Source organism: Peromyscus maniculatus, chromosome 1 (assembly GCF_049852395.1).
Source record: "Peromyscus maniculatus bairdii isolate BWxNUB_F1_BW_parent chromosome 1, HU_Pman_BW_mat_3.1, whole genome shotgun sequence".
Taxonomy (NCBI): Eukaryota; Metazoa; Chordata; class Mammalia; order Rodentia; family Cricetidae; genus Peromyscus; species Peromyscus maniculatus.
In genome coordinates this window covers 5,829,608-5,844,349 of record NC_134852.1, presented here as the reverse complement: position 1 = coordinate 5,844,349, position 14,742 = coordinate 5,829,608, and the positions used below count along the sequence as shown (strand labels likewise).

General features: G+C 44.5%; 1 protein-coding gene across 1 annotated transcript; it reads left to right on the top strand.

Moving 5' to 3' along the window:
• The first annotated feature begins 1,358 nt into the window (after window positions 1-1,358).
• LOC102911923 (leukocyte immunoglobulin-like receptor subfamily A member 6) lies at window positions 1,359-8,853 on the top strand. The gene is made up of 8 exons (XM_076551875.1): window positions 1,359-1,438; window positions 1,610-1,645; window positions 1,827-2,111; window positions 2,228-2,533; window positions 4,446-4,742; window positions 4,982-5,284; window positions 5,579-5,629; window positions 8,651-8,853. The coding sequence occupies exons 1-8, from the start codon at window positions 1,405-1,407 to the stop codon at window positions 8,785-8,787; spliced, it is 1,449 nt and encodes a 482-aa protein (XP_076407990.1). The 5' UTR covers window positions 1,359-1,404; the 3' UTR covers window positions 8,788-8,853.
• Window positions 8,854-14,742: the final 5,889 nt, after the last annotated feature.

Genomic DNA, 14,742 nt, shown 5'->3' with positions numbered 1-14,742 from the left:
ATGAAAAAAATTAAGTAAATCAGAAATTGAAAATTACAGAATAAAGTGGAGGCCCTGCCATCAATCCCTTGCACCAAAAATAAAAGGAAATAAAATATTTTTACTGAGCTCACTTTCTCTTCAACTAGGTGTCCATGCAGACACCAACATACAGATCTTTGGTAAGGTCCTGAAGAGCAAGACCATCACCCTCCAGGGCCAGCCCAGTGAGTGACTCCATTGAAAATGAAAAGGCTGAGATCCACAACAAGGAAGACATGCCACCCCACCAGAAGTGGCAGGTATTTGCTGCCGGCAGATAGAGGGTGGCTGCACCCTGGCCAACAGCAAGGTCCACAAAGAGTCCAACACACCAACTGGTGCTGTGCCTGTGTGGTAGCATCAAGAAGCCATCCCTTTGCTAGTCTCTCCAGAAACACAACTGTGACATGTCCATGCACTGCTGCCCAGAAGTGCTGCACACATCAGCACCCCTGTGTGGTCAACTGCCTGAAAAAGAAGTGTGACCACACCAACAACCTGCCCTCCAAGAAAGTCAAATAATGCTGAAACCTTGTTTGGCCCAGGACGCCCAGGACTTGATGAATATTTTTTGCCTGAAACAGAAGGACTAAGGAAAGTGATGATGCTAACATTGGGTTAGTGACATGTACCAGTGTATGAGTGCTGCTGCCACGCTTCAGCCCTGACTCTGACCCACATCATGCAAGGACAAATCTGCCTTCTGTAGGTGCCCTCTGACCTCTATGAGTGTGCTTAGCACCTGTGAATGTACACACATAATGAAGACAGAATTATTAAATAGATGTAATTTAAAGATACAAGTGTAAATAAATAAGTGTAATTTAAAGTTGTAATAGTAAGTGTACACATCAAAAAATAACAAATGTCCAGAAATAGTGGTGCACATTTGTAACCCAGCAGTTGAGACTATGAGGAAGAGGGTTATACATTTCATTGCATGCAGATATACACAGCGAGACCCTTCACAGAAACCTGCAAACATTTTGAATATGAAGAAGTATTTCACATAAAAAATGTGAAAAGGAATCAAGCAAACCCGCATGTGAGTTTATATTTCTTATGTGTAATATTCATACATGTCTGATATCACCTGGTCCTGCAATGATGAGGATAGATGAGACAGACACTGATGGGATTATGGAAATGTCATCCATCAAAGAATTGATTGCAGAGTCTACTACCAGACCAAGACACAGCCTTGGGGAAGTCAGCGCCTGGTGCCTGAGGAGGGCATTTCCCCTTCCTGTGGGACTGCTCCAGTACAACCATGTCAAGTGAAGTGCCCTGCCTCCAGAGACCACACCCTGTGTCTCCTGACCCTCCAGACAGTCTCTGTAGCTCTGCCCATAAGCACAGTTGCAGCCTCCAGGAGGAGATGCCATGACCTTCACCTTCACAGCTCTGATCTATATGGGTGAGATGTGGAGATGGGGAACAGATACTGTAGTCTAGGAATAACAATGCCACACAGCCCAGCACAGGTCCATCAGGAAACCCCAGGGTCTCAGGAGATTCTGCAGATGGCAGAGGGGGGGGGACTGTTTAGGCTTCAGGAATTAACTGCTTAAAAGGAACTCTTTTATAGGACTGATTCTGGGCCTCAGAATCCCAGTGCTGGAAGGTGAGTGAGTGTCTGCAGATGTCTTGACCTTTACTTCTCATCAAATCTTGGAGCCATGCCTGGGCAGTGAGGATGGAAAATAATGCATGTTTGCTGCCGCTGGGAATGGTTGGGGGGTCAGGTTTGTGGGCTGCAATCTGAGGATGACTGTCCTGGGTACCAGCTGCTCATTTCCTTGCAGGTGCTCTCCCTAAGCCTATCCTCATGGTACAACCAGACTTTGTGGTCTCTGCACAGACTACAGTGACCTTCTTGTGTGAGGGGACCACAGGAGTCAAAGAGTACAGTCTCTACAAAGATGGACACAAATATTTAAGGCAAACAGAGAATCCACAGGATTCCAAGACCAAGACTGAATTCTCAATCACAGAAATAGATCATCGCCATGCAGGGCGATATCGCTGTCAATATCAGACCCATGATGGATGGTCAGAGTACAGTGACTCCCTGGAGCTAGTGGTGACAGGTGAGTGGACACACAGGGTCCCGAGCCTCAAGACTGACAAAAAGTGTGTCTATTCACATGGCTATCTCCACCTCACAGCCATGGAGGATAATGACTGATTCGTTCTTCAATTCTAGGAGTCTACAGTAAACCCAGCCTGTCAGCCCAGCCAAGCCCTGTGGTGACTGAAGGAGGGAATGTAACCGTCCAGTGTGTCTCAGGGCAGACATATCACAGGTTTGTTCTGACGAAGGAAGGATCTCAGAAGCTCTCCTGGACACTGGACTCACAATATAACTCCCATACTAGAAAGTACCAGGCCCTGTTCTCTGTGGGCCCTGAGACCTCCAGCCAAAGGTGGACATTCAGATGCTACAGCTTCAACAAGAACAGTCCACAGGTGTGGTCAGAACCTAGTGACCCCCTGGAGCTCCTGGTCTCAGGTGAGGAACCCCAGCCTTTCCTTAGAATGATGCTGAAATGATACAGGTGCTCAGAGAGATCTTGGTGTGTGGTGTGTGTGAGGGGCCAGGGCTCTTGAGCCCATTGACACAGAGCATGGGAGAGAGTGGGACACAAGAAACAGAATCCAAGGCAGAGAGTAACAGCAAAGCCCAGGAGGTCCAGTACAGAGATGAATAATTATGGGGCCTTCTGTTACTCTGGATCAGCTCATGTGCCATCCACAACAGCTCAGGGAACCCCAGACAAGAGAGGAGGAAGGGTTGCAGAAGCCAGAGCACTCAGGACATCAGGAGAACATGGACCACACAATCAACTAAGCAGGGATCATGAGGGCTCACAGAGACTGGAACAGCAACCATGGAGCCTGCACGGGTCTGCCCTAGGCCCTCTCAACACACACTGTGATCGTTACCTTGGGTGTTTTGTTTGCTTTGGTTTGGTTTGGTTTTTTAGAGTCTCACTATGTAGCCCTGTCTGTTCTGGAACTTATTCTGTAGACCAGGCTGGCCTTCCACTCACAGAGATCTGCCTGCTTCTGCCTTCTAAGTGCTGGGACTGAAGGCATGCGCCACCACTGCCTCACTAGCTTGGGGTTTTGTGTTCATAACAATAGGACTAGGGAAGTCTCTGACACTATCACCTGCACGTGAGATCTTTTTCCTCCTACTGGGTTGCCTTGTGCAGCCTTAACATGATGGTGTGTGCCTAGTGTTACTGCATGTTATTATGTCATGTTCAGGTAACATCTCTGGGAGGCCTGCTCTTTTCTGAAGGGACACAAACAGGCAGTGAATCTGGGGGAGAGGGGATGTGGGGAAGTTTCTGTCAGGATGTATTGTATGAGAGAAGAAGAAATTAAAAGGGAAAATGTGCCATCTGCTAGTGTGAATTTCTCTGGCCACGTTCAGACAAACTCACCTTCTTCTCTCCTACTTCCTTGCAGGGACTCTCCACAAACCCAGCATCAAGGCTGAGCCAAGCTCTATGGTCTCTTCCAGGAGTGCTGTGATCATCTGGTGTCATGGGACCCTGGTTGCAGAAAAATGTGTTCTGCATGAAGAGGGAAGCCAAAAACCCTGGGGCACACAGACCCCAGAGAAGCCTGAGAACAAGGCCAAGTTCTCCATCCCTTCTGTGACACAGCAACATGGGGGACAATATCGCTGTTACTGTTACAGCTCAGCTGGCTGGTCAGAGCGCAGTGACACCCTGGAGATTGTGGTGACAGGTGAGGGGACAGTCAGGGTCTCAGCCCCAGGCCCTGCTCTCAAGAATATTGCCTCCCACAGCCTAGTCCTGGAGAACACTAAGGCTGTGTGAGTCCATGGAATAGGCTGCCTCCTTCTCTCATAGGAATCTACTACTACAATAAACCCAGCGTGACAGCCCTGCCCAGCCCTGTGGTGACCTCAGGAGGAAACATGACTCTCAAGTGTGTCTCACAGGATGAATATAATAAACTCATTCTCACCAAGGATGACCAGAAGTTCCTCAGCTCTCAGAACTCACAGTATATACACAGTATTATGCAGTACCAAGCCTTGTTCTCTATAGATCATGTAACACCAGACCATAGAGGGACATTCAGATGTTATGGTTACTACAAACAAACTCCACACTGGTGGTCAGTGCCCAGTGAGCCCCCGGAAATATACACCTCAGGTGGGTCAGCACCATCATTGACCAATCTTTTTTTCACACCCTAAACCCTTTGCCATTGATTGGTCCCATTGTGTAGTTGTGGGTAGAGAGTTGTTGAGGAAGAGCCTGGTGGCTGAGCCAGAGCCCCAATCTGGGGAGAAGCAGTGACGTGTGTAGTGCAGGATGGGAGGGCATCAGTGTTTGGTAAAAACCAGCTCCTCAATCACTAGCCTGACACCTTCCCTCTAGGCCTCTCCAAGAAGCCCTCCTTTCTGACTCACCAAGGCCAGATCCTGGACCCTGGGAAGAGCCTCACCCTGCAGTGTTGTTCTGACATCAACTATGACAGATTTGCTCTGTACAAGTTGGGAGGAGCTGACTTCACCCACCATGGTGTAGAGTGGACCCAGAGTGGCCTCTCCTTGGCCAACATCACACTGGGCCCTGTGAGCAGCTCTACTGGAGGCCAATACAGATGCTATGGTGTACACAACCTCTCCTTTGAGTGGTCAGCCTCCAGTGACCCCCTGGATATCCTCATCACAGGTGAGGGCCAAACAGATTCCCTCTGGTACCTAACCTGTGCATGGGTTCTCATGGGGGAGTTAAGGAGGTGATGGCTGGGATGAGGGACAGGGATCTTATTCGGGAAGAGATGCAGAGACAGGGGAGCAGGAAAGGGGCTCAGGCAGAGAAGACAGAATGCCAGTTGCTCAGGGCAGACACAGGAGAAGTAACAGCTCAGAACAATGAAGGCAGCCTCTCATCCTTCCTCTTCTTTTTAGGACAGCTTCCCTTCAGTCCTTCCCTCTCAGTGAAGCCTAACTCCACAGTACACTCTGGAGACAACGTGACCCTGCTGTGTCAGTCAACATTCAAAGTGGACACTTTCATTCTGTCCAAGGAGGGAGCAGCCCACCAACCCCAGAGACTAAAATCAAAGTCTGAAGCTTCGGAGTTCCAAGCAGAATTCTCCATGAGTGCTGTGACCTCTGACCTCTCAGGCACCTACAGGTGCTATGGTTCTAGAGACTCATCTCACTACCTTTTGTCACATGCCAGTGACCCTGTGGAGCTCACAGTCTCAGGTGAGGTGACCGTGAACTCTCAGGGTGACTTACAATCCAAACCCTAGGAGAGCCCCTGACTTGGGTGGGATTAAGGGGACAAAAGGAAGGTTAGTCAGAAGGTGATTTCCTTGCCAGAGAAGTGGATGTCAGCAGCGGTCCTTCCAGTAATGTCCACTCCATCCTCTATTGCAATCTAGGATTGAGGCAGACAGCATGAGGATCATGGGAAAGTTTCATGGCAGATTTTGAGAAGTTAGCAGAGGCAGTTCCCTGGGTTTTTACCTCCTACACTCCTCTTGTTCTTTTTCCTAGGATTCTTTGGAGCCTCCAGCCTGCCACCCTCAAGGCCCATTCCAACAGATGGTGACTATCAGTGAAGGGAGTATGCTGCATACTCATGGAGCTCATGGCTCTTAGCCTGAAAAAGTTCTCACTTCAGCTTATGCATGTGGAAGTGAACAGAGATCATAACAGAGAGTTCAGAAACCCAGGGTTTATTTTGTGCTACAGAAGATGGCATCCAGAGATTTTCAGGCTCAGCCTGGAGGATGGGCTAGGTGGGTGACATGGAGAAAAGGAAACCCAGACACTCACTTCCCCATTCTGCCACTAAAGGAACTGAGAACAAACATATCAGCTGCATGGAGTCAGACCCAAGGAGGCTATGTAAATACCTTATTGGAATGTGGGGCCCTGATGGACAGTAGCTAGTTATCGGCTTGATACAGTTGCTTCTAGAGATGCAGAACTGGACAAATCCTTCTGTTTCCAGAAAGGTGTTCCCTTCTGTTTGAGGCCCATACCCTTAAGTTACTTTCAGTTCTGGCCTTGACTTCTCTTGAAAGAAGAATCCTCTAGCACCTGATTATGCAGTGGGTCTGTCCCACAGCTGTAGTGACATGTGCAAGGGTAAAGCACATGGCCATGCCAGGGCATTCAGGACCCCTCTATCTGTATCATGGGTGTTGATTCTAGTATTCTCCATGAGTTCTATCACCTACACTATCATGGGCACCTGCTGGTGCTATGAATAAATCAACTCATCTCTGTACCTGTTGTTGGGTGCCAGTGGCCATATGGAGCTCATTGTCCAAGGTGAGGTGATCCAGATATTTCTGAGCTAAAGGGTATATCAGCCTTATACATTTATAACAGTTATTGTCTAGAATTGGGTTACAAATCCTGCAGAGTGTCAGCCAGATGTATATTCACCCTTCTGATGGTGGAGGCCAACATGGATATTTCTATGCATGCTCACTACAATCCCTGCTTATGCAACCCAGAATGCTTTCTGGTAATCTAAAAGAGCATCTTGGGGAGTCGACAGACAGATATAAGATACTAGGCAGAAACCAGTCCCCAGTGACAACCTCTGCTCATCACCCTCCATTTATCAGTATTCTCAGACCCTTGCTCTCAGTGTATCTATGACCCATGGTGTATCTATGGTAGGAGGCAGCCTTGGTGGAGTAAGTACAAATCCTGCTATACTTTTTTTCTGTTCAAAACAGATCCACGTTCGCACCTCAACCCTACCAAATAGAATTTGTCATAAGAACCTGAACATAACAATAATCACATTAAGAAAAATAAAATCCAGAAGTCCCAGTCAAAATCTATTGCTTTGTGGAGTCTACAACATTTCTATTCAGGGTGAAATTGAGGAACTGAGACTGTATGGGTTCAGCCTAGTTTTGAGGGGTGACAGATAAGAAGGTCCTCCCCTGCCACTGGTGTGCTCATCTGAACAAGAGAACGTTGGGGACAGGACCTCAGGGGACAATCCACCATGGACCCGTGAGACTCCTAGAGTGAAGGAAGAGCTGCACCACTCTCTCCTCACACTATAGCTGTCCTGTTTGTCTCGGTAACTACTATTTGTAAAGAGGACAAAAGTAAGGGTTACAATGTCAGTCTTGGCATCTATACTTAGTGTGGGCTAGCCATGCCTTTGGGGGAAATATTATGTGAAATCCCAGAGATGTACAATGTATTCTTCCCTGTTTCACACACACACATACACACACATAAACAAACATACACACACACACACACACACACACGCACGCACGCACGCACGCACGCACGCACGCACACTTCACATCTTATTTTGAGAGCCAGGAATGCAAACACTCTGCATGACTCTGTTCCACACCATTTTTTCCCACATGATATATGAAAGGAAAGAGATGTAGAAAATCTACATCAGAAGGATGAGCTCCTACCTGAACTGGACATAGAGAAGTTTCTTGGTCTGATATGGGAAGGAACATCTGGGAAAGTTTATGAACAAGACACATGTTCTCAGTATTAACAGGAACTATATCTCATTTCTGAGACACTGTAAGTTATTTTCTCCTTGACCAGCCCTAGTTAGTCCCTTTTTACCCAGAACAGGTCAGGGAAAGTCTCAGATCACAGGAGAGATGGGAGGTCTATATGGGACAAGAGAACAAACACTCAGAAAAAAATCATTTAGGAAACCATCCCAAACTTTGAATGTTGTCCACACAACCTCTTCTGAGCTAAACAGAGACACCACATTCAGAATGGCCCTGGGGCTGCTCAGTGTCATGACTCAGCGTTCCGTGCCTGGAATGTCTTGTCAATTTTTTCTACTCTGAATTTACTGTTTTCAGGGGTTTTCACAGTGGTCCTGAAGAATCTAATAAGAACTCCTAGTGGGAACAGAGACTGTCTCTGAATCTTTTAACAGCTTTGGGGACCCTACTCCTAATACTTGGTACTTTACCCCACCTTAATACATGGAGAAATACTCAGTCTTACCTCATCATATGTTGTTGGTGATCATGGGAGACCTGCCCTTTCCTAAACAGAAATGGAGAAGTGGATTCAAGGGTGAGAACAGAGGGATTGGGAATGAGTGACTGGGAAGAGTGGTGGGAACTGCAGCTGGGATGTAACATAAACAAACAAACAAATAAATAAATAAATAAATAAATAAATATGTAAATAAATAAATGTATATTTTAAAAGAATAAGAGAGGGAGCCCAGCTATAACAGTGAAAAGATTCATTCAAGAATTCATGAGCCTTTAGGATAAGAATTATTGGTATTTACAATAAATGAGAAAGTAGAATGCAGAAGGAACACCCAGTTCTCTTAAGCATGCACACATTCTATTTCTCTTCTTCTGTCCTCAGAGTCAGTTGAGATTTTCAGTCCATCCCAGAACATGCCTACACCCAACACAGATGAACAAAGAGAATTTAAAGTCATAACACTGGAAACAGAGGCTCCAGGTTTTCTCAAAGTAAGGCAGGGGACCTAGGTGGACATTTAGTTATCTTGGGAACATATAGTTATGTTAAGGAAATTTTGACCATCAGTAACCTCTGTAACTTCTTTGTCCACAACCGCAGACTCAGAGATCCAGGATCACACAGTGGAGAATCTCATCAGGATGGGGTTTGCTGTCATGATCCTCATAGTCCTTGGGATTCTGGTCATTGAGGACTGGGGCAGCCAGAGGCGTGCCCAACGTGCAGCTGAGAAGTAATCAGAGAAGAAAGAAGTATACCTCAAGGTTCCAGAGTCTGGGAAATAAATGTGACAATACCAAGAATTCTGTAGGAAAATCCAGTTCTTACACTGAGGAACTGGAGAGAGAATATCCAGGGAGCAAATATGATTTATGTGCAGAGATAACCTTGGGTGTGATGAGATCCTTCCTCTGCAAGTGAGTTTACATCCCGCCACCTACTGTGGGTGTTTGCTGACTGAACCAACTCCTTTATTGATCTATATAGTGAGGGAATATCCTGTCCCATCTGCCTGGCTTAGCTCCTCATTCTGAACATTTTTCTTCTCCCACTCCCCATGTGTCATTTTAATAAATTGTCATATTCTCTGTGGCAGAAGCATCTCTCTATTGAATTAGAAATAAAGAAGGTACCTCAATAACAAAAAAGACAAGGAAAGTCAGAGCCCAGACTTCAAAGTCACTGTGCCTTTGATGTCTCAAAACCCTCCTTGTGAACCTCCACCCTTTCAGACTTCAACACATGCTCTTCATGGAGTTTCTCTTGAAATATAAAGCCAATGTTACCACACTGATGGAATATGGACTGTCTCACAAGACAATGTGGGCAGGACTTTGAAAGTGTTTTCTTAACACAAATTTCTGATTTGTAGCAATTGCTAACCACTGTAAATAACCCCATCAAAGAAAACTTCACAACAGCAAAGTCACATGACAGCTGTGAGGGTTTTGAGTCCAGAATGAAATTCGTGTGTTTTTCATTTCATTTTCCAATGCCTATTTCTCATATATAAAAAAGCAGTTGGCTTGCAGATAAATGATCCCAGATTCATATTGCTGGAAAGACTTATCATAGAATGATTCATAATTTCTACATAGACAATCATGTTATATTCACACAATGACAGTGGTATTCATTTCTCTCTCTCTCTCTCTCTCTCTCTCTCTCTCTCTCTCTCTCTCTCTCTCATCCTATACTTCTGTTTCTGTAAAGTACAAAGCTGAAAATTTGTGAAGAGAGGTGACTCTTAACTTCAAGACTTAATGAAAAATTTCTGCTTTTTCACAATTCAGTATGATACAAACATTGGTATTTTGACACATTAATTAGTCTGACTCTGGAGGGTCTTTGTAACTAATTTCCTGTGACTGTTCATGATAAACGGCTGTGGACACTCACATCAAAAACTGCCTCCATTATTTATGTTTTAATTTTAATCCTGTTATTATCATTAATACCATATGCTTTACAATGTTGGATGAGATTTACATGAATGGATTAAATTCTACTTTTTCAGGAGGTGTTCTTTTAATTTTATAACACATACTCATGACTAACAGCAGGATATCATCTAAAGAACTCACAATTAGTAAATGTTTTTCACATTGTTAACATTATAGAATACTTAACAAAGTCTCATGAATACGATGCCACAGATTACTTGCTCTTCACAACTGTCTCTACAGGTTGCAGGAATGATATTTTTGTAGATTTTGCATCTGTGTTCATGGGAGGTTTTAGCCTATAATTTGTTTCTTCTAATTTCTTTTTCTTGATTTGCACATAGGTGATACTCTCTTTACAGCATGGATTTAGCTTACAAATTCCATTCTCTGACCTGAATGTCCAATTAATTAGGTAGCCTGTACTCAATTTCTCTCTCTCTCTCTCTCTCTCTCTCTCTCTCTCTCTCTCTCTCTCTCTCTGCATAAGCAGATCCTTTTGTTTAGGTTTTGTTCTGTTATTGGTTTTTTTTTTCAAGAAAAGGTCACTCTGCAGAGCCCTAGCTGTCCTGGAACTCACTATGAAGACCTGGTTGTTCTTAATCTTACAGATATCCACCTTCCTCTGCCTTAGAAGTCTGAGTTTAAAAGAATGAATTACCAGAACTAGCAGGCCCTAGGAGACTATACTTGTCCACCCCATCAACATACCACCTCACTCTGTCCTCATGGAAAATGTTACCTGGACCGGTCAGATTTTCATCTGAATCTTGGAAGCCCATGGAGGGAGGAGATATGTCCTGGTCCAGAAACATGATGCCTAAAATAAATGTAGAAATTGATACTCTGATAGTTATTACATTCGAGGTCAATGGGAGATGTACTAGGAACTGGCATGCTACATGACACCACCCAGCCTAGACGCTCTAAGGTCCTTTCTACTCTGTACACAACACTAGTTTACAGGAAGTTATGCAAGGTCATGAGAGTAACAGGTTGCTAATGGAAGCATGAGCAGAATCTATTGTCTCTGCCTCAGGGAAGAAATGGTTGTCCTATCTTCAACCACTATCAATACTCCCTAATACTCCAGACACTTCTACATGAAGCTGTCAGGGAAGGAATGAGCAACACCAAAGTGAGCCAGAAGAGAAAGGGCTGGTTGGATCCAGCAAAGATGCCCAGTATCTGTGAAATTATAGACCCTCCTCCTATACCTAAGTCAGCAATATACATTCTGGCATCAGATACAAGTGATCATGTCAGGAGTCTCAAACTTTGCTTCCATGTATTGTCCTCTGAGAAGGTACAATTAGCTTCTGCATCTCTTAGACTCATTAATCAAGAAAGTGCCCCACAGTCAGGACTAAAGTGTAATCTGATCAAAGCACATATTGGTGAGGTTCCCTATTTCACAGGTGACTTTAGTCTATCTCAAGATGAATGAACTAACCATTGCACTCTCCCATCCTGATTCATATGCTCAGAAATAAGAATCTATATATGAATCCTCCCATGCCACTGAACTAGTTGATTCTCACACTAACCCTGAAAGACAGAGCATTGCCTCACTGTACTCAAAGAGGGGTGGATATAGATTAATACCATCTTCAGTTCGAAAGTCAGCAAATTATATTGTTGTACGTTACAGAGCAGCCAGATTATTTGATTCCCTGAGCATTAGTGCTGAGGTCATTGAGACATTATCTGCAGTGTGATTATGAGGAACTGTGGGCCAGATATAAAAGTAACAGAGGGAAAAGAAACAGAGTCAGGAAGTGTAAAAGAAGAAAAGGGAGCAGGCAGGGCTTCCTGTGACAAAAATGAGGAAGTCAGAAGGGTAAGGAAATTGCCAGTTAGAAATCACAAGCCCAGGCAAGGAGGGAAGTCAGCTTCCCCAGAGTCATCTAGGGCTTGCATAAGTCTTTGTAAACCTGCTCTGTCACTATCTGTGATGACCATGGTTAATGATGCAATCAATCTCAAGAGTGAAGAGCCTTATTCAGGTTCACCATCCTTCCATTCTCATTCTGATAATAACCACAAACAGTCACAATCTGAGCTGTTGTGATAATGACCCTGGGACATCAGCACAGCCCAAGTGCAATGAAGACTCAAGACATCTGTCTATACTCTTGATTCTTCCACCATCTGTAGCACTCTGGGCCTCTGTACCCACTTCATCCTTTACACTATATACTTTATCCTTCTGCTATGGTCCCTACCTTCCGCGATGCTGATAATATCCCAAAGGCTCTTCTTCCTCCAGTATCACAGAATCCTTTTGATAAGCATAATCAGGAGAGCAAATCTATCCCCAGCAAACCTATTTTTTCCACATGGAAAATTCAGTTGAGGACACAAACTGCATCTAAGAGAGAGAGAGAGAGAGAGAGAAAGAGAGAGAGAGAGAGAGAAACAGAGGCTTAGAGAGGCCTACAGAGACATACAGTGAGGAGAGAAAGAATGTGATAGAGAAGAAAGAGAAAGAGAGTGAGAAAGAAAGAAAGAAAGAAAGAAAGAAAGAAAGAAAGAAAGAAAGAAAGAAAGAAAGAAAGAAAGAAAGAAAGAAAGAAAGAATCTGTTTTGCTGAAGAATTCCTGGTATTCTGACTCTTACAATCTTTCTGAACTCTCTTCTGTCACGTTCCCTGGAACCTGGATGCAGGAGTTATGATGTAGAATTATCTTATGTGGCTGTACTCCCCACAATTCATGGGTCTCACCTCTTGTATCCAGTTGTGATTTTCTATGAGAGCCTCCATTTACTGTAAAGACAGGCTTTCTTGATGAGGGTGTCTGAAATTGTGTGTATCTGAAATGATACACACAAACAACAAAAACAGACTGATTCATAAGATTGTATTTGTATATTTGTGCACACATATGAACACAAATAAAATTATAATAATAATAATAATAAGGATATTAAAAGAAGTTATAAACATGAGAGTAGGAGGCATGTGAGACTTTGAAGGAAGGGTGCCTGGGAAGGGCTAGAGGGTAGGGATGGATGGAGAGGGAAAGTGATGTAATTCTATTTCCATTCAAAACATATTTTAAACAGCTAACTCATGCAACGAGCCCAGGACCTGGTACCATTGCCTAGATGTCCCCCAAACAGATCGCCTTGATCTGGAGGTGGTGGGAATGGGGAGATGGGCTGGGGGGAAGTGGAGGGCGGCAGGAAGGGGGAGAACAAGGGAATCTGTGGCTGTTATGTAGAACTGAATAGTATTGTAAAATAAAATTTAAAAAAACATTTTAAAAAGAACTCACCCTTCCTCCACAGTGGACATTTCTTGCCTACGGTGACCCTATGGTAACTGCATCAGAAGGGCTCCAGGAATTCATCACTAGACTATTGGAGAGGTTGAGAGTCTGCTGTCTCTCTGATGTCCAGAGATGGAGACACTGACAACCCCGAGTTCTCTGGACAAAAGCTGAGACTGGGTTCTCTCAGTGTGACTTCTACTGGGCTCCATGAGAAGCTGGGGGATGAAAAAACAATATAATGCACACAGCTGTATTGTTCTCTCTGCCCCCGGTGAGCTGCTGGACATTCTATCATAGAAAGTGAGTCCAGCAGGAATAGTCAGAAGTCTACACTTGACACAGGAGCCGCTGGAGGATTCCAGAAGGTGATGAGCATAGTAAGGATGGATTCCTGGAGGGAGAAAGTTGAAGAGCACAGTGATGGGAGTGGACAATTGATAAGAGACAGAGAAACACAAGTCCTCAGAGGCTGGCATGGTGAGATTTCAGCTGAGGAAATGTAGGAAGCTATTTGAGCACCCTTCTTCTCTCCCACACAGCTCTCTATACAGCCTTCTCTGTCGGTGCAGCCAGGCCTGATGGTGTCCTTAGGAGAAGACAGGAGCCTGCTCTTTCCATCATGAAGCTGGGTGGAAAATTTATTCCTGTCTAGGGATAGACAAAAAATCCTGAACTAAATATAAGGAGGAAACACATCCTGTCAAGTGGATGTAAGGATAGACATGATCAACATGAGCATACTCCAGAATTCAACGTTGGGTTAAAAAATGTAAAACTTCAGACTCATGTGTGTGCATGCCTGTGTGACAGGGTGTGGGTGTGTGTGCTTCATTAATGAAATAAATAATGGAAAATGTGTTCCCTTGAACTGAAAAATAATTTTATCAAAAGTCAATAATATAGATCTAAACATGCTTGGAAAGGATAGGAAATAACTCACTGCCCAAAACTGTAGTGGGTAGGTGTTCCAGCTTTGACCTGGAAGTACTACCCACATTGAGGCTTCTGTAATTGTCATGCCTACAAGGCCGGGCTGAGACAGGAGTCTGTAAGACCTGAGATTCAGATGTGCTGGCTCTCTTGGTTCCTGAATCCTGGATGTTGGACGTACACCGAGTGGAATTTTCTTGAGAACACCTCTGGACTGAGCTACACCTTTCCCAAATCCTGTAACCTATACCTTTACTTGTAAGTTACTGTACAAAATAAACCTCCCCTTTAACTATGCAGAGTTAGTTGCCTTAATACTACAAACAATACAAACAAACACACAACCATAGAGCAAAACACTAGATACAGTGTGACTGTATAGAGTCAAACAAACACAGAGCCTGCACTCAAGATCCAACCATTCAAATTCTGCCCAATACTGAGGTGGAATCAAGATAGAGACTTCCCTACATTCCACCATGAGCTGTTTGTGAAAAGCAACAGGAGCAGTCCTCTGCTGGGCAAACTCTGATGAACACAAAGG

Coding starts and splice junctions, on each gene's coding strand:
- LOC102911923 (XM_076551875.1), top strand. CDS start 1,405: ATGACCTTCACCTTCACAGCTCTGATCTATATGG. Junction 1,439..1,609: donor CACAGCTCTGATCTATATGG/GTGAGATGTGGA, acceptor ACTCTTTTATAG/GACTGATTCTGGGCCTCAGA. Junction 2,534..4,445: donor CCTGGAGCTCCTGGTCTCAG/GTGAGGAACCCC, acceptor CCTTCCCTCTAG/GCCTCTCCAAGAAGCCCTCC.